Source organism: Ammodytes marinus (assembly GCF_949987685.1).
Source record: "Ammodytes marinus genome assembly, chromosome: 17".
Classification (NCBI taxonomy): domain Eukaryota; kingdom Metazoa; phylum Chordata; class Actinopteri; order Uranoscopiformes; family Ammodytidae; genus Ammodytes; species Ammodytes marinus.
Genome location: NC_137221.1, coordinates 11,118,041 through 11,137,878, shown reverse-complemented (window position 1 = coordinate 11,137,878; position 19,838 = coordinate 11,118,041). Strand labels below are relative to the sequence as shown.

General features: G+C 40.2%; 1 protein-coding gene across 1 annotated transcript; it reads left to right on the top strand.

The window, feature by feature from the left end:
* Positions 1-1,066: 1,066 nt before the first annotated feature.
* On the top strand, positions 1,067-16,105 carry LOC307263775 (TBC1 domain family member 20). The gene is made up of 10 exons (XM_080045029.1): positions 1,067-1,203; positions 3,293-3,347; positions 4,336-4,466; positions 4,558-4,638; positions 5,050-5,236; positions 5,346-5,447; positions 7,193-7,334; positions 8,100-8,284; positions 9,275-9,384; positions 11,166-16,105. The coding sequence occupies exons 1-10, from the start codon at positions 1,137-1,139 to the stop codon at positions 11,330-11,332; spliced, it is 1,227 nt and encodes a 408-aa protein (XP_079901155.1). The 5' UTR covers positions 1,067-1,136; the 3' UTR covers positions 11,333-16,105.
* The last annotated feature ends 3,733 nt before the right edge of the window (positions 16,106-19,838 follow it).

Here is a 19,838-nt window from a genome sequence, read left to right as displayed (position 1 = left end):
GACATCCCCCTATTGAGACGACGAATTCCCAACTCGCTTCCGGATTAGCTTTTTCCACATCAGTCAGTTAGGTCTACTGGAGTAGGCTAAAGTTCTAAGCTAAATAGGCTAATGTCATTGTAAAATCTAAAATTTTGCCTCCAGGCTTATATTTATAGGCTATTATCCACAACAACCGGTCCACAATCCTTTGACAGGCCAATAGGCCTACTGGGAAAATATAACCTACCTAAGCTATTTTACGTACTAGGCTTATTTGTAGCCTACTAAATATTTTGCCCATATATTGCCCTATTATTATTATTTTTTTTTTTTTTCTTAATTTAAAAAAGGTATATTTTACACATATTGACAGTTTATTAGAAGTAGAATTAGTGGATTTTTTTATTTGGTTAATTGCCCATAAGCATGTCAGATACCATTATTCCCAACTAATGCTCAAGCATACAGTGAATACATACAATATCTGATTATGTCGTTGCTTATAGTATGAATACATGCAAGGACAGTAGAGCAGTAGGGGTATGTATAATGTAAATGGGAAGAACATTATAGCATGTATGCACCATGGTATGCACATGTAAATCAATGCATACGTTCAAGATGTGAGTCTAGAATCACATCAGTCTTTGTCTTCTTACAGGCTGGAGAACATGTCTTTATTCAAATGTGAAATTTGTTTGTTTGGGTCAAGGGGTGCGGACTAATCTATTTAGCCTATTATAGCGTTTTTCTGTCACCTTGTGGAAAAACCTATTCAGAATAAGTAAATATGTCAATATAATGCGTTTGGACCGCAGCAACTCCTTTAAACCATTAAATAAAACGCATTACTCACTGTCGCTCTAACATTAGAACTACAAAACTACTATCAACTCAAGTCCGTTTTTGGTGTGTGTTGTTTCTAAGCCAATAGCATTTGTGCTTTCGGTCACGTGTTGTTTCTGCCCAATTGCAGCGTAGCGTGGAGATGTCACGTTCGGTTGATTCTCTCAGACTCAGCTGTGGAAAGCAACGTTCACGTATGGCCAACAATTTCACCTGTTTTTACCTGTTTTGAGACATTCTTTCTATTTTTTGATTTGCCTATGGCACAACAGGAACTTCATTATTCGGCAGTCAGCTTTTAAAGAGGGATGAAAAAGCTCAAGAGGAAGAAAGACAACGCAGGAGTTGGAGAGAATGGGAATGGATCCACAAGAGGTAAATCAACTAACAGATAAACATAGGTAGATTAGAGTTGAATAAACACTACACTGCACATACAGACAAGTCACACAAACCTTGTTTCTCCTATAAAACTAGCTAAAACTAACTATTTACTTATATGGATATATCGTAGACCTACGCCGACGTGTATTCTACACACAGACGCTTGACCTGTTCAGTCTAGCCTACGTGAACTTTATTACAACTAGCCTAGTAGCCAACTGACACAAACTACAGTAGACTAGGCCTAGCCATACTGACACGAAGCACGAGTTACTCGCGGTATCAAACTTCCAGCAGTCTTTGGTTTGTTTACACGTTTGTCAGAGTAAACTTTAGCTGCCTATCTGTCAGTGGTGCTTGCGTGGCAACCTGTCAGCCAACTGTCTGGGACAATTTGGGAAGTTGCAGCTGGCAGACAGCCAGAAGTTAAGATGGACATTGTTTCATTAAGTTTACATGATAAAACAAAACAAAACGAGCATTACAATCAAGACAAACTAAGTTAATGCTCAACAGTTTGACTTTGGCTTAACCCTTTCAGCAAACTTATTCATTTGAATTTGATCCAAAACTAACTGCATAGTACTTACCTTACAGTGGCCATGTTATTGACTCATTGTAATAATCGGTCATAGCTTCTTTGTAATGGCTTTGAAAGACAAAGTGGCAAAGAGTCATTCAATAGGAAATCAAAAAGTCAGTTCTTAGTTTGTGCAAAATGTCCAGATAAAACATATTCAAATTCTCAGCAGATTTATTTAACCTTTATTTACCCAGGCAAGCAAATTAAGAACAAAATTCTTATTTTCAAGTGCAGCCTGAAGGGGAAGGGGGAGGGGAGTGCTAAAAGTGAAAACAAGGTTATATATATATATTACACTTTTACAAAAATATATAAAATACACTTTAAAAAATTCAATATAATACAATACAATAAAATAAACAGTTAATCAATAGTGTATGACAAGAAGGGCTACTAGCAGGTGCAGGAGTCAACTAAGATTTTATGCAGATTTAGTTTGAAAACAGAGAGAGAGGTGAAGACAGAAAGTTTAAGGGTGTTTTGAAGGGTGTACCAGTCAAAGGCTGCAGCGAACCGGAAGCCACTGCGTCCAAAGACAGTGCGGACAGTGGGGATGGAGAGGTTGATGAAAGCACTGGACCTTAGATTACGGGCAGGGTGGGAGAGGTGTAGAAGAGAAGAGAGGTAGAGAGGTGTTATGCCGAGAATGGATTTGTAGATGAGCAGAAACCAGTGATGGAGCCGTCTGGTGTGAAGGGAAGTCCAGTCTACCAGGTTGTAGAGGTCGCAGTGGTGAGTAGTGAATGGAGCCCCTGTAGCAAAGCGGATGGCAGAATGGTGGAGTGGGTCCAGTTTGCTGAGAGTGGAGTGAGATGCAATTCTGTAGATGGTGTCACCGTAATCAAAAATGGGCAGGATGGTCATTTTGACGAGTGTGTGTTTGGCTGCATGAGTGAAGGAGGCCTTATTGCGGTAAAGGAAGCTCAGACGAGTTTTGACTTTTGATTGTTACAAGCAAGAGCCAACACCAGTACATTATTTCACAGATAGATGAGGGGCTGTTTCTCCTCAGTTTTGTGTAACACTCTGATATAACACACATTAACTGTAGACAACAACAGGGTACACAGGTTTTCTTCATGTTTCACTCAAGGTGTTGTTCGGCCTTGCTTCATGACATTTTCTTGCCTGAAGTAGCAATGTTCTTCTCTTATCCTGCCTAGGCCATAACACATCAAATGTCTACCACCTGTGCTCACCCTTCAACTTCTGTTGTTGTGCAAAACAATTAATTCTTGGTTCTCTCAGTATAATATTATGATTGTAGTAGAAAAACCCATCATTTCAACAGAAATTTCCCTCCCACCTTTTTAAAAGTCATACTTCAAAGGTTTAATAGAGATAGTCTTCTTCCCTATGTGTCACCTATCCAATGTCTTTCGTTGCCCTTCACTTTATCATTGCTTTGTCTTCGTTTTTTTTTCATTCCTCCAATATACGTCCCTCACCCTGTATCACTTCTCTCTCTCTTCCTCCTACTCTGTCCCTCTTTTACAGACGCAGATTGTGGAAGGAAACAGAAGTTGGCTGAGATCCACCAGGCTTTGTTCAGGTAAAAAATAATTATTATCAGTCACAGTTGGCCTTTTGAATACTTCTGCCCAGGCATATTTATGTCATAAAGATTATATTATTATATTTTTCTGGGACCTTGTCACATTAAGTCAAAGAATGCCTGAGAACCACTGAAGTACTTCTACTTAAAAAGATATCAATATTTCTGTTCTAGTGAGGAGTTACTGCAAAAAAAGTTCTCATTCCTCGATAGCTTTCACAAAAAATCTGCCTTGATATGCCAGTATTTCTAGAAATCTAAAAACGCCTCCATTAGCGCTGGAGTAATGGGCCACAGGATGAGTTTTCCCACGTGGGAATTCCTCCCTCTGCTGCTCGCTCGCTGTTCCACAATTAGATGATTTTCATTTATCTACAGACGGTGACCTTCATCACTCCCCACTAAGCTAATTTCACACATGAAGATCACTGGCATCATGTGCCCATAGGGAGAGTGTGACGGGGATTCACGAAGGCTTTGGTGACTGTGAAGCTCACGCAGAATTGAGAAGAGACAGATTTTGTGAATTTCACGTCTTTTAACGGCACAAGAAAAACGACAGTTGCATTTGTTTTAATTCAATCTTGGCACATCATGGTCCCACCGTGTCAGGAAGTCATTTTGGTTTAAAAAGCAAACCCAATTGAGATATCGATGGGATTTGACCCTCTTCAGTGTAACCTTGTTTGGTACAGTCAGCCATGAGACTTTTTTTTGTTGTTGTCTTTTTACATTAAGTCGTATAAGAATAGTATGTGATCCATGATTTGAGCTAGCTCTGTGCTGCATGAACATCCATAAGAAATTAAGCGTCATACACTACTTTTAAGAATTATTTTCTAATGCTAGAATCCAGAAAATGATACAAATGTGACAATATTTTTGTGACTCATGAATGCAGTTTTATCTTTGCTGTGTGGGCAGACTTTAAAACAGTGCATCACACTGAACACATTGTCCAATTCTCACTTTTGAATGTGTGCAGTGATCCAGTGGACATTGAGACCCTGAGGAGAGCGGCAGCCAGTAAAGGAGGACTGCTCACCGATGAAGTGAGGAGGAAAGTCTGGCCCAAACTACTGAACATCAATGTGTATGATCTACCATATAAACCTGGTTAGTGGTTGATTGAAATATTGACTTGTTTGATGTTTACTTCGCAATACTGTTAGTACTTATAAGTACAATAAAATGTCTTCTGCTCTAGGTCGAAAGGTGAGGGAGAACCACAAAGACTACAACCAAGTGGTCCTTGATGTCAGGAGGTCCATGAAGCGGTTCCCTCAAGGTGTGTGTGTGTGTGTGTGTGTGTGTGTGTGTGTGTGTGTGTGTGTGTGTGTGTGTGTGTGTGTGTGTGTGTGTGTGTGTGTGTGTGTGTGTGTGTGTGTGTGTGTGTGTGTGTGTGTGTGCGCATGTGTTTTACCGCTCAAGATGACAATATAGTTCACAGTGCTATTTATCAAACTGTATCCCTGTACTTACACAACAACAATCATAATTATTGAACTGCGTAAAAGCTGCGCAAGATTTTAATGTCAAGTTGCTGTGATGTGATATCAAGAGAGAGGGGTGGTAAACCACAATATGAAGGATAATAGTGTAAGTTAGGTACATGATGGATCCTTTCTCATGTTGTTTTTTCTCCATGTTCAACATGATTGTATGTAATTGAACGTGGCGATCCTTGTCTGTGGCTCAGGTATGGCAGCCTCAGAGAGAGCCACGCTTCAGGAGCAGCTGATTGACATCATACTGGAGGTGTTGAAGCACAACCCTCAGCTCCACTACTACCAGGGCTACCATGACGTGGCTGTCTCTCTGCTGCTGGTGGTCGGGGAGAGGATGGCCCTCGCCCTGCTCAACAAACTGTCAAATTTCCATCTCAGGTTGTGTATTTTAGTTTTGTAATTAATCCATCTACCCTCACATTTTAATCAGTTTAAAGTCACAACCTTTATATATATATAACTTCTACCTGTCTTTTCTTGTCTGTAGGGATTTCATGGATCCAACCATGGACAGCACCAAACACATTTTAAACTACCTGATGCCTATATTGGAACAGGTTGATGCAGAACTACATGACTTCATGAACAGGTACAAACGCATGCACACACACAGTCTAGTATCGAACTTGAATTTTGCTTGAACATAATGTTATGTGAACAACAACCACTAGAGGGCATCAAAGTGTTTATTTTAACCTGTGAGTGTCACAGAAAGTCAGAGAGTGGAGGGGTTTAGATTTTGTGTTTGAACTCAAATGAAAATGCTTCACTGGCTGTGTCACTGGGGAGCTCCAGTATCAGATGGTCCGACAGCTGTTTTAGAGGCTTTTCTGTCCCAACAAGGTGTGCTCCACAATTAGCCTTATTTGTGAGGTGTAATTAGCCAAAAAAATATTCATGATCATTTTGCAGTTTATTGAAACAACAGCAAAAAAAAACATTTTAAACCTGCTGCTGTTGCTAAACATTAAGTATTGGGTGGTAAGTACTGGGATTTGTAATGTTTGCAAGTCAATCAGTTGTGTGTGTGTGTGTGTGTGTGGGGCTGTGTCTGTCTACAGTACCCTTTGCTGTCTTGTTGCCTGTTCATAATTGATGCTGTTTTGGGATACCTCCATGCCTGCAAATTATTCGTCTGCTCACATACAAGCTCACACAAACACCAAAAGTACAAAAACAACAGACATTGCACTCGCAGAAAAAAACATCAGGATAAACAACAACGCTCCACTTCAAAGTTTGGAAAGCTCTTTTTTTGTGGGCTCTTCCTCTTCCTCTCACCTTCCTTCTTATCTCTCCTGCCTCTTTTCTTCTCCTCTTTTCCTTCTATTCTACTGCTCCCACTTCTGTTTAGTTCCTTTTGTCTTTCTCTCCCTCCCACTTCTTTTCTATCTCTTTTATGTCCCTCTAATCACATGCTCCCTGCCCTTTGCTCCCTCTCTTCCCCCCCCCATTCCGTCACTCCCACCGACTTCTTTTCACTTGACACTCCCTTCCCCTTGCACTCATCCTTCTTCCCCCCCCCCCCCCCGAATGTTCCTATTTAATATTTATCAACAACCTCTGAGAATATCTAATTTACTCCTAAACTCTGTCAAAAATAACTGCATATTTGTATCAACAAAGAAAGAGAAAAAGGAGCATAGGAGCTGCTGAGGTTAGCTTGGATCATATCCGTGCAATTCTTACATTGTTAATCCCACTACCACCACTTACCACAACTTGGCATACAATCATTTTTGTTCATGTTATTTTTACGACCTTTGATGCAGCCATTGGTTTTCAGTGATCAAAATGAAGTATGAATTATGAAAGTAAATTTGGATAGACTCGCACTTTGCGATTGTGATTTTTGATTTGCGTACCAAACGGAAATAATCTGAAACCTATTAGCTTCCTGTAAGAAAGGAACACGTAACTTACTTCTAACGATTTTTTTGTTGTTGGAGTTTTCAAGCTTTATTTGATAGTACAGAGTTGAAATGTGGAGAGAGAGAGAGGGGGGATGACATGCAGTAAAGGTCACCGGATTAGAACCCGCGACCACTGCAACGAGGCCTAAGCCAATATGGTACGTGCTCTATCCACTACGCCACCGGAGCGCCCCACTTCTAACAATTTTATTAAAGAACATTGTTGTTTAATTCTTGTCTCGTAATATATTTTGTGTTGATCGGTCTGTTGTTGTGGGTCTATGACTTACTGCTGTGCTTATCTTGGCCAAGACACTCTTGAGTGAAAGAGATTGGCTAAACTAAAATAAAACATGTCACATAGTCTTTTTCTGTGTGTTGTTCTGTTTGTTTGTGTTTACATCCCTTTATATATTTTTAGAGCGGAGGTGGGAACCATCTTCGCCCTGTCCTGGCTCATCACATGGTACGGCCACGTGCTGTCACAGTTCAAACACACCCTGAGACTCTATGACTTCTTCCTGGCCTCACACCCTCTGATGCCCATCTACCTCGCCGCCACGGTAAGAAGAAGCCGATAGGAAATGAACAAGTGACTTTTGATTTGTCTCACGTACACACACACACACACACACACAGCGGAGTACTGTGCAGTCACTGGACTAGTTAATTGGGTACCTCCTAATGAACAGATGAGGGAGAGAGAGAATGAAAGAGGAGTACAAAGAAAAGGGGCGATGGATAAAAGAGAAGGAAAAGGAGGAGGAATGCAACAGGAAACAGAGTGACACGGAGAGATGACTGATGTTTGACTGAGGAGAGCGAGAAACAGATAACAGATTAAAGGAAGTTTTATACTTAAGATGTTTTTCACTTGTTCCTCTCTGAAACGTCTTCCTCTGGCTGCTCACACCAACTGTTTACCGCTGGAACATCTAGGTGTTCGTGTGTTTGTACATACAGTGTCTTTTTTTGGAGGGGGGGGGGGGTTATTTGAGTCTAAAGAGGCCTTTTTTGACTGAAGGGTTTTGTGCATGTTGATTAGTGTGTACAGTTGTGCACATTTTGCTCATTTGCAACTGTGGGGGTGTGTGTGTGTGTGTGTGTGTGTGTGTGTGCACATTTATGTGTGTGCGTTTTTGGTGCGTGGGGGGCTGGGCAGAGAGACAGTTCTGTTTGAAGTGTGTGAAACAACAAAGCAGAATGTAGTTCATGTTTCCTCCAAGGCTGAGTAGAGCGCACAGCATGGGGGGGGGGGGGGTTAACTCTTTATCTGCCTCTTTCACTGCTGAGCGCTCTCCTCTCCTCTCCATGTTTCTCCTCCTTAGATCGTCTTATACAGAGAGAAGGAGGTGAAGCAGACAGAGTGTGACATGGCCATGGTGCACCACCTCCTCTCTCGTATCCCCCAGGACCTTCCATACGAACTCCTGATTGGCCAGGCCCAGCACCTCTTTGACCAGTATCCTCCATCTCTATTGGCCAAGAGGGCAGCACTACAGCCCCGCAAGAGGTGAGGGGACAAACAACTGAAACTAAAAAACTGTTTATAAGTATGTTAACACTATTAAATAAACATATCAGAGTTTGGCGCTCATTGGACACATGGGAAGACACAAGGCTTGAAAACCAGTGTACTTTAGTGAGGTTGAATAAATACGACCTTATAACTTAAATTTCAATGTAAATGTGATATGCATTTACAGTAGCTGAATGATGTGTACTGCAGGATATGTCAGTCAGAATTATAATCAAACACCAAAAAACAACAACATCGTGCTATATAAAGTCATTACTTGTTGCACATTGTTTGCTGCTTGTTGCATCAAAATATCTAAGCAGGTGAATTAAGTAAAAAGAAATTTACTCTATCAGAGACAATCACCAAATGCTCACATTTGAGAAGCTAGACATTGTGAATGTTGTCTACTTTATAAATGACAAACGAATAATCAATCATGTAATTCCCTCAGTAACCAACAGGGGGTGGTCGAAAAACACATCCAATATTATTGCTGCTGCTGATACACACAGCCATTTAGAGTGTGTGTGTGTGTGTGTGTGTGCACATGCGTGTGTTACCATCCATGCAACCATTTTTCCACATTATTTATTTTCGAGGAACAAACATTAGACAGACAGCTCCACTTTCCCTCTCTGTATCCTTAAGTCTCTCTTTCCCTTCCAGTGTTCTTCAGTTTTACTTAGTCTTTGTTCAGGAGACGAAGTGCCAAGATTGTCATGTGACCGATTAATACTGAAAGATAAAAAGCATTTGCTCCTATGTAGCTTCCCCATATAGAGGAGCTACTCTGAGTTAGCCGATCTCTTGTTCCCTCACCTGTCTCCATCCATCAGTTTATCCCTGTGAGCTCATCTCTTCATGTCATTCCAGCTGTCCGAGCCTCGCCTTCAGAACCTGACTCTGTTCTTTCTTTCATCGACTAACTGACCCTCCCTCCTTCTTTCCATCCTTCTCTTCCTCTGTTTTTGTTTCCCCCAGTCTGTCCATCAGCACCTTCCAGGCATTTCAGCTCTCCACCCTCCACCAGAGGCCTGACAATGTACTACAACGCCTCACCAGGGCCGAAGACTCCACCACTCCCAGACACGGTAAAAAAAACGAGTTACTGTAATCCTATAACTGACTGTGGGGAAAGGACTCTACACATACGGGGCAGTACAGACGCACATCAAGATCACTGAAGTAAAAGTGAATTATTGAGGAATACTCTTTCAAGTTTTTGGGGAGAAAAAAATGAATATCGACTTTGAGGATTGTAAGAAGAAACGTTTTCAGCCTGACCATGAAAAAGCTTTTTGATGGATCCACAGTTCCTCACATTTTTGTTGGTGCCTATAACACTGGAACACAATTCTTCAAAACAAGGCAAGAGTAAAATCAATCATCCCCCATAAATGCTGCCTGCCCCCATTGGACCATTCAATAACAAGTAAACAAATGATGTAGCACCCCCATCAGACCAATCAAGTGCAAATTTAAATATGCCAGAAGAGAACAAAGAGATGCTTTATATTCCCATAGGTTTCCCTGAAAAAAATCAGCGGCGTCTGACATATTGTCTGTGATGTAGAGGCAATAAAAAAGAACACTCTTTAATGTTGCCCTCGGGCCGAACCGTGTGAAAATTAAAATTGATGCACTTCATTCCCTGAAGTTTCATCATAATTCAATCAGCCGCTTTCAAGATCAAGTGCAGAACGGACAGAAAGAGGGACGATCTATAGCACCTTTTGATTTCACTGTGGCAGACGATGAATGGGAGTCGGGAAGCTTGAGAGTCTACCGGTGTGTTTACATTTTAAACAAGCCACGCATAAAGATTTTCATTATACCAAACCCTGTTTCTGGTTCTATGAGCTGCGATTTTCACCAATAACTATATTTGCTACCCACTTTTAGAAAATTATGATGAGCATTACAAGCAAAAACTAGTAAGCGTGTGTATTGTGGCCGGGAAGCGGAAGCAAAAACCTGGTTCATGTATGCTTTTAGTGTATTGTTAAGGATCTTTAACAATACATTGGATCACAGGTTCATTGTAATTATATCAGATAATGCATTGTGAAGCTTTGGGTCTTGTGTTCTGTTTCTTTCAGTGCTGCGTCAAATGTTGTTATTATTGTGCAGTTATGTTACAGGAAAAGCAGCTAATTAGTGAGGACTGTAAAAAGCTTTGGTAACATCCGCCATCTCATTATAGTCTTCCTCATTGTACGTTATTATAGAGCAAGTTAACTGCAGCAGAAATCCTGTGTTTGACCTTGAGTAGTTCAACCTCTCGCCCTGCGGCAGTGATGGTCAATTTGTCAGTACTTCTTTTCACAGAGTAGCTCAGGGCCAGCTTGCTGCCTGCCCCTGGTGCCTCTGATGCATGCGTCATTTCCAAGTGAATCCTGGGATGTGTTGTTACTAAAGACACGTGTCATAACCACTAGTAATGACACCACAATGACCATAAAGTTGAATCACCACCTCTCTAAACCTTATTACACAGCTTATATTAAACTGCATCTTTGTTTGGGGAATACACTGGCTACTAAGTTATACTTTAAGTGGAGTATATAACTATGTGCGGCCCATAGTTAATTAAAATAAAGTAAGTGCTCAGTTAAGATCTAGTAGGTAGATTTGTTGTTTCATACCTCATTTATTGTTTTGCGCTTTTGCTTTGGCCCTGTCCTTGTCTCTACCTTTAGTGTTTTGATATTTTGTTTTCAATCCCAGTAACACAATGCAGCTTGACCCTCCTTTTGGTTGAGCTTCCAGCATTATTGAATGCTCTGTCCATGTCTCTCCACTACTCCTCACGTTCTGATCCCTCTTCCTCTGTTCTGTCGTGTGCTCTGTGTTATCCTCTCCAAACACCCAGGCCTGGAAGCAGCTCTGCCCCAGGACGGAGGCCAGCTGTGGGGGCAGGGGAACAGGATGGTGAAGATGGCAGTGTGGGGGCTGTCCGCTACGCTGGGGGCGGCAGTGTTTGCTGTGGCTCAGACCGCTATGGACTGGGGACCTGAAGTCTTACTACAACTCTTCTGAAATTGGGGGTCGGCGTCTCTCTCACACTGACACATTGTGACAGACAGCACGTCCACCCACATCTTCATTTCAGATGGTTTAACAATGAACAAATATAGGTAATCAAACAAAGATGTTGAGGTTATAAACTTGTCTATCCTGCTAATAGGAAATGTCTTAAAAAAGATAGGAGGGTGGGTAGGTTATCTTAGTGCCAAAACAGGTTGTTGGGACTCAACCACAACGACCATATGTTAACCACTAGCCAGCCTCAGGATGTGTGTGCATGTGTGAAAAGTGTATGTGTGTGTTTGTATGTTTCTTAGTGAGTATCACATACCTCATAACACATGTGTGGATGGATGGAGAAATGAAAGGGCCTGCAGTTGATTGATTGACTTTCAAAAAGAAACACCTCATACGGAGGCCCTGGGCATTCAAGAGCAACAAAAAAGACACTTAACAACCACAAAGAGAGGTAAAATGACTGCCAAGACATGCATAATAACCATAAATAAATACAAAGGACCACAAAGAAACGCAAAACAACTAGAAAAAGATACAAAGAGACTCAAAGCGACTACAAAGAGACTGAAAATGTCCACTTAGAACACATTTGTAGTAATATTGTTATGTCTACTTTTTACGTGTTTGTGCCCAGGGGCCCATTGTCTTACAATCCGTCCATGCATGTGAGACGCTAACACATCCTGCGTTTTTAAGGCTGTTGCTCTCACGTTACGGTTAGTGAAACATTTTGCATGTGTCTCGGCGTGTTTCCGATTTTTTTGCTTATGGCTTGTTTTTTTTTTAGCCTGCCTTTGCCTGTTTCGTTGCATTTGTGTTGATGGTGCTTTAATGCGCTTGTTGGATCAGCAGTCATATCTGAGAGCCAAAAGTGCCCATATCCAGCACGATGACACAGGAATACAAATTATTAAAGAGCAGTGTTTTTCTGCTGAAAGCTTCCAGTTATGAGCACAGAAAGAGAGCAGGAAGAAAAATGGGGAAAGATGTAGGGGGACGATATTTTGCCTTTGAGCCACTTGTATTAATTGCTTTACTCAAGGTGTTAGTTACGTCAGCGAGTTAGTTACAGTAGACTTTGGCACACAAAGCGAGCTGTTGCTGTGAACATTACACACTGTTAGCATGCAGCACTCAATGCAAGCAGTGGGCTTTCTTTTGCAGATGCATTTTCCCGGAGCTATTGAAATGCATAATTTTTTTATGTGTTATTTTTATATTTTCTGACTGTTGTGGCCCACCACTGCAGAATGAATACTAGGAAGACACCGGTACTTTTTTTACATGCTTAAAATATTTAGCAGGGTTGAGCCAACATCCGCCCTGAACAGCCGTCAACAGAACTACAGCACTTCAGTTTTCCTTCCACATCAAATTTATCTTCATGATTTTATACTGTGGACTCACTTCAAAAGAAAGGCTTTGAGGCTATAATTGGGGAACATTTGGATTGATTATTTTACTAAAAATCATGGGTGAAAATGTTTTTAAATTTTTCTATTAGTGGAAGATGTAAACTACCTACATTTTCTCAGAAGGCACCACACATACACCCCCATACACATAATCACAGACTTTCACAACCTGAAGTGAATATTAATAATAGAAGCTGCCTCCATCCGAGGTACATACCCATGTACAGAGACGGGGGTTTCTCCAAACAGCAATGCATGCCCTGGTTGTTGACTTGCATTCTAAAACATTTATCAGCTTTTTTACAAGCATGAGGCGAAGCTGCTGCTTCTGTTAACACAACTTCACTGGGGTCACAACAAACTCTTTTCCTCCGCCATCACATTTACTGTGAATGCGTTCACATCTTTGCACGGCCATGCTAGATGTGACGTTCACCCTGTTGATTTTACTTGCTTTGTGGCACCTGAATGATACCGGTACATGCTTTGTTATTTAAGATATTACAAATGTAGAGTTTCCAGGAAGTCACATTTTAAGCCTATGGGCGATCTGAGATAATGCAGAGCCGAGCGGTTAACACACCGGTCAATCGATCCATCACTCCATTAAGTAGCCCTGGAGTTCTTCAGGAAATGTCAATTGCTGTGATGTCGATTTGGTGATAGTCATTTTATTGCAGAGTCAGTAAATCAATCACTGGCCTGTGGCGTTAGTTTGTGTGTGTGTGAGAGAGAGAGAAAAAGAGAGATGGAAAATGTTAGTTTTGGTCAGTTTCTTTCTTTTATTTCTCCATTTAATGTTCTCTGGGCATCTTATGTGTTTTATTTATTGCTTTATTTTGGTGCTGTAAGTGCCTCCAATATAATCTGTCAACGGTCTAATTATTTATTTCAAGAGCAACAATCGGATTGGCTATTTATTTGATGGTTAAACATTGAATTGGATTGTATGAATGTGTATTTAAAATGAACACGCGGGACGGTTAAATGATTATTACGGTTTGTAATTATCAACAATCTGAGGGCTCTTTCTTGTGAAAGTAGATCCAGTTATATTGCATATGAAATACTGTATGTGGTTATATATAATGGGTCGGACTAAAAGTTAAAGGAACAGTTTTATATTTTGGGAACTACACTTAATTGCTTTATTGCACAGAGTTAGAGGAGACAATGGATACTACTCATGTCTCATGCAAGTTAAATAAGCATCTTTCAGCAGCCTCTTAGCTAATTAACTTAGCATTAAGACTTGAACAAGGGGTGGATGGCAACATAATCCACCCATCAGCACCTCTGAAATTCTTCTAATATTTCTTGGCCGGGTGTGGTCACTGTTCTGACTTTAGAAAGTGTTATGTGTGTTATGAACAGAGTTGTGTGAATCTTTTCATTTGAATTCCAGCAACAACAAAAAAAGCGTATTTCCCAAAATGTCAAACTGCTCCTTTAAAGCTGCCATATTATACACTTTTCGGTACTATTTTACACCATATTATATGGTCTTAGTGGTCCCTAATACGTTTTTCTTTAATTGTTTGCTGAAAAAAACTTTCAGATAATTTATTGTACTATGCTGATGTTCAGCTAATCTCACAATGGCCTATTTTTTAAAAAGAGCTGCAGCTCCCCTCGTAAATATACAATCTTGGAGCTCCCCCCGCCCCCTGTCCGGAAGCGAAGCCAGATACGCCTCGCCCTCTGTCTGTCGGGGTCGTGGACCAATAAGAAATAGGGGTGTGGGCTGCACAGTGGAAGCTTCTGGCTTTCCAGTTTGTGAGGTCAGAAACGAGGAGAATTCTGACTGGAGTATATTGGGGAGGAGGGGTGGGGGTTTCAGAAAGGGGGAGAGTGAGCAAAGGAGAGATTGTTATTTTTTAAAATATTTTGGCAGTCTCTAGGCACACCGTGGACCCATGGATATGTTAGAACACATTTAAAAAGTGCATTTAGCATAATATGTGACCTTTAAATGTTTGTCCCGATTGCCAGCTCACTTCTTTGAAAAAAATGATGACATTGCAAAGGGAAAATTTTTTTTCAGCAAACAATTAAAGAAAAACGTATTAGGGACCACTAAGACCATATAATATGGTGTATAATAGTACCGAAAAGTGTATAATATGGGAGCTTTAATGTCGTATGGTGCATTACTTGCATTCATGTGCATCCTGCTTTGCTCATTCTGTTACCACTGGCTGCACTTTTAAAGTGATTGTGTGTTATTGTGCATCTGTGATGCTTGATTGGCTGTCTAAGACATAATTATGCAAGGGAAAAAACCCAGACCAGGATCTTTGAACTTCAAGTAGAAGTTAAGATGCTACTGTGCAGTTGTATTATTAGTGTCATGTAGAAACACACACGCACACACACAAACACACACAGTGTGGTAGGAGTGCCAGATCATAATGAGGATTTAATTCCTGCCCCTGGCTCTTGGCTTGCTTAAAACACTTTATTTTTTTCTCTCACATTCACACGCAAACACCTAAACCAACACCTGCACTGATCTCAGTCTGGCTGAGGCCTAAGATGACAAATGATTGAGGTTTGAAAGAAACTTACCAAAATGTCAAAGAAAGAAGATGGATGTTTGAGATGGTAATTGCGTTTCTGAAGTTGACTCGCTTTCAGGTTTAGGGCCATAAAAGTATCTTAAACTTCTGTTAACTGCTCTAGCATAAATACAAATAGGATATAGCAGAACAATTATTTAATTTGACTGCATTTTAGTGATTTACTTTAATTGATTAATGATTGTAGTTCAAATATTTCACACTTAGCCAATGCTTTTAAGTTGCATTTTATCATTGTTTGTTCTCACTTGATATTAGCTCACATCTGCAAAGATTTGGAGGCTGTTTTGCCCTCCACCTTCTCTCCATTCTGTTTAATCTATTTGCCAAATACAAACACAAAATCCCATGGATGATTCATTACAAAAAGGTTCAGTAAATAAACCAGATCTGATCATTTTTGTTCATGTTGATTACGAAATAAGTGCTGCATCTTTGAAACACACATTTTGAAACAAATACTCAATTCATCTGTTATTGAATGAAAATCAACATATCAAATAAAATAAACAAGGTTAGATACAGCAGAATAATTAATATAAAATAGGGGAAAAAGCTTTTTAATGAAAATATCCCAAAAGACTTGATCTAACCAACAACTTTTACAGATACTAGTGTAAGCCCTTAATTTGTTTGTGTATTTGTTATTTTCTGTGGGCATTTTAATGCATGTTTATCATATCATGAGGACTGAATATTTGGTACGAACTGTCTCCTTGAACATATCAGATTTTCTGCACCTTATACATATACAGTGGTTGTACATGGAGATGAAGCTGTTTTTGTGAATGAAGTAAAACCAAATAAATGCTGAAGAAAACACCTGGTTACAGTGTAAATATTCATTTTGTTAACTCAATGTCCACTAACTATCTTTCTCAAGAGATGTCCTTCATTTATTTTAAATCGATCCTGGCACACATTTGTTGGTTTTGTCCTCCGATTTTTATTTTAGGCTTCTTTGATCAACAGATTAATTTTAATTTAAACTAGAACAAGACATTTAAATGTGTCAACTTGCTTTATTTTAAATGAAAATTGTACATTTTTGCTATTTCCTGAAATTTTACAGAAAAAAATTATTAATACAAATGATTATAAGATTATCATAGGACTAATACTAGCAGTCGTAGAGATGCATGAAAAGCACTTTGAAGAATCCAACTGCTGGTTTTTGCTAAGCAGATTATAACTGCTATAAAGATTATAACCAAGGGTCTCCCTGTCCTTTTTGTAGTGTGTAATTGCACTGTACAGCTGTTGCCTTTTCATTGGCTCTGTAAAACTGGTTACCTTTGAGAAATGAGGTCAGAATTTGTGTGTGTGTGTATGTGTGTCTGTGGAGAGGACAAGGCTGCGCATCTGTCCGTCTGACCCCCAGGGAGGTGACTGGAGTTAGAGAGCGAGCCAGAGAAATGAGGTGAGGCAGAAAGGCGAGGGTTAAAGAGGAGCCAGGGAGAAGGAGAAGAGAGAGAAAGATTGATACTGTAGAGAAAGACATCTGGTGGACGTGTTGGAGGCAATCCCAGAGCAAGCTGAGGTCCTGAAGAACACCTATAAGCTCAGCCCCTCTGGGATTTCTAATGAGCTGTATAGTGGAGGTGAGTGTGGGTCTGAGCAGAGTTGAGAGCAGATGTGCAGAGGGATATTTTGAATTTATGCACGGTAGCTGTCTGGATGGGTTACGGCCCTAATTTCAATGCTGAATGATGACCGCTTTCCCTCAACAACACACACACACATGACTTTGGGTTTCTGTGAGATTGCATAAGCATAACAACAGTGTGTGTGTGTGTGTGTGTGTGTATCCATTCATGTGTGTTAGCTTAGAGAAAACAATTGAGCTAAAACACAAAGAAACAGAGTGAAGGTTAGTTTAAGAAAGTAGGTACTGTATGTATGTGTGTTTGAGGTTGGGCAAGCAGAATAAAATAAGAATTTGTGTGTGTCAAACATTGGGCACACTGGGGACAACAGCTGCTCCGGGGGTCTGTCTGTTGTTTTTTTCTTTTTTCCCTGGTGACACATGCACACATGCACACACACACACACACACACACACACACACACACACACACACACACACACACACACACACACACACACACACACACACACACACACACACACACACACACACACAATGTGTGTACTCACACAGCCTCAGTGCCACACTTAACAGGAGCGGCAGCTCTTCGACTTTCACCAGGCTGAGCCGTAAAAAATAAAAAGTAAAACAATTATTTCAATTAATGCATTGGACTTAGTTGTACAAACAAAATAAACTCCATGTTGCCTGTTTTTCTGTGATTTTTTTCTGAATTGATTGACTTGATCTTGTCCCTGTGGTTTGTAACCCTGGAACCTTGCCAAGTTTTTAATTAATTGGTTACATGGCAATGTTTAAAATGCATGAAAATCAATGGTAATTACGTTGAGAAGAGTGACATTTGGGATAATCACTGTGTACTAACACCAGACCCTGATTATCTGAAATGTATCACATTAATATTTAGCTTGTGAAGAAAACAGTCAGAAAAAGGAGCTTAAGCATTAACATTCATCTTCTGACCTTAGAAACTCATCTACTGTATATAAGAACATATTCTAGCAATATGCTCATGTCATTAGAGTTAATGTCATTACTTGTAGTCTTTATCTTGTGATTATGATGCTTGAATACTCCATCTCTCAATGTAATTAAACCTTCATTTAATGTGGAAAATCAGATATGAAGCTATATTGTCTATACACATTATTTTTCAACCCTTACAAGACAAACTTTAAAATCGCATAACTGTCATTTGTTTTCAGATGACACTACTCCCTCTACAAAGCATTCCATATGACATGTACACAGCATAAACTTGAGTTGAGACACCAGACTGTTTTTGCTTTCCACCAACTCTGGAGGGGAATATATGGCTCTTTAGCAGCAATAGTTAGTGGTTATAGGCTAGCTGTGAAAGTGACCCAAAACACAGTAAGATTTCAGGCTGTAAAAAAACAAAACAATGAGCTGAAGGACACAACAACACTAGTTACTGTATAGTCCACATTACAAGTAGTTTTTTTTCTCATCGAGGCACAGTCAGACACTCACATGCAAACCACACACCAGCCCTTTTCCCTGTTATATCCCTCCCTCCCTCTATCCCTCCCTCCCTCAGCCCTTCACTGTGTCATGGATCAGAGAACATGTCCCAATGGTGCTTTACAGGCAACACACGTGCATCATGTCCCCCCGCATGCTGATGCCACTTTAAAACTCCAACCTTGTACGGCATAAGGAGTGTGTGAACATCAACATAGACCGTGTGAAGCCGGCCGTACATGCTGTGACTCTGTGCGTGAATATTTCAAACGGTGCCACCTCTCATGTCACCTTGAACACTAGTGGGAATGAGATGAATGACCCAGTGCGCTCAGATTTAGATGCTGAACAGCGGGTTGAAAAGAGAAGGGGATTGAGAGAACTGATAAATCTTTTTACATGTAACAGGAATGAATGGCTCAGCATTTCCTGGACGACGTGTAAACAAAGTGTTGCAGAACATTGTATTCTCTTAGAATAATTCTTTTTTGCAGTTTATCAACTTGTGTCTTATTTTTTTTTATAGATTTGGCTTTTATTTCTCATGATAACATTTCACTCACTGGAGTGATTGCTGAGATCTGCTCTGAGCTTTTTTCTCTAATACTGATGCCTCAACTTAGAGATCATTCTGTTAATATTAAGTATTGATCCAACATCAGGGCTCTGTTTTCCCCTAAATTTGATACGTGGAACCAATTAAAATCGTTTTCACAAGGGCTTTCATTACTGCTGCCTGGTGGCCTGACATGCAATGCAACTAATAATAGCTGCATTGACAAAGTCACAAATGCCTGATCCATTTATTAAGATTAGGCATATTGTCAAACTCAGATGGGCCAAGACACACAAGCTATCGAATGATCGGACAGATTTTTAAACAAACCAACGGCTTAACTCAATTAACTAAACAACATTATTTTGGGGAAAAAATCACAATTCTCTGTAACCATCGTTCCCTGTCTGAAACCGGTCTGGTTTTTTGTGTTTCTTGCCTCATTGGAGTTTTGGTGATGTTATGTTCCGAAATTATCACAGCAATTAACTTGTTGAGTTCAACTTCAACTTTATTTTTACATTGTTTTATTTTATTTTGAATTTTTACAAAGAGTGTCCACAGCCTTGCTTGCGGCTTTGTGAGTCATTACATAGCCGTTTGAGTCACAAATGGCCGCTCTGAGTCATCAGTGAGGAGATCACCAAATAACCAAGTATTAGGAAAATCTAATTCAACAAAGAAATAAGGTCGTTCAAATTAAGCAAATGCACTTTAATCAAAATATAAATATCTAAAAGTAAATAGTTTCACTCCTTCCTATACTGTACATGCATTATATCGAGAGGAAACTGCTTGAGGTGTCATCAGCCCCCATGCTTTAACAAGGGTTTGGTACCTTGCTCAATGGAAATGG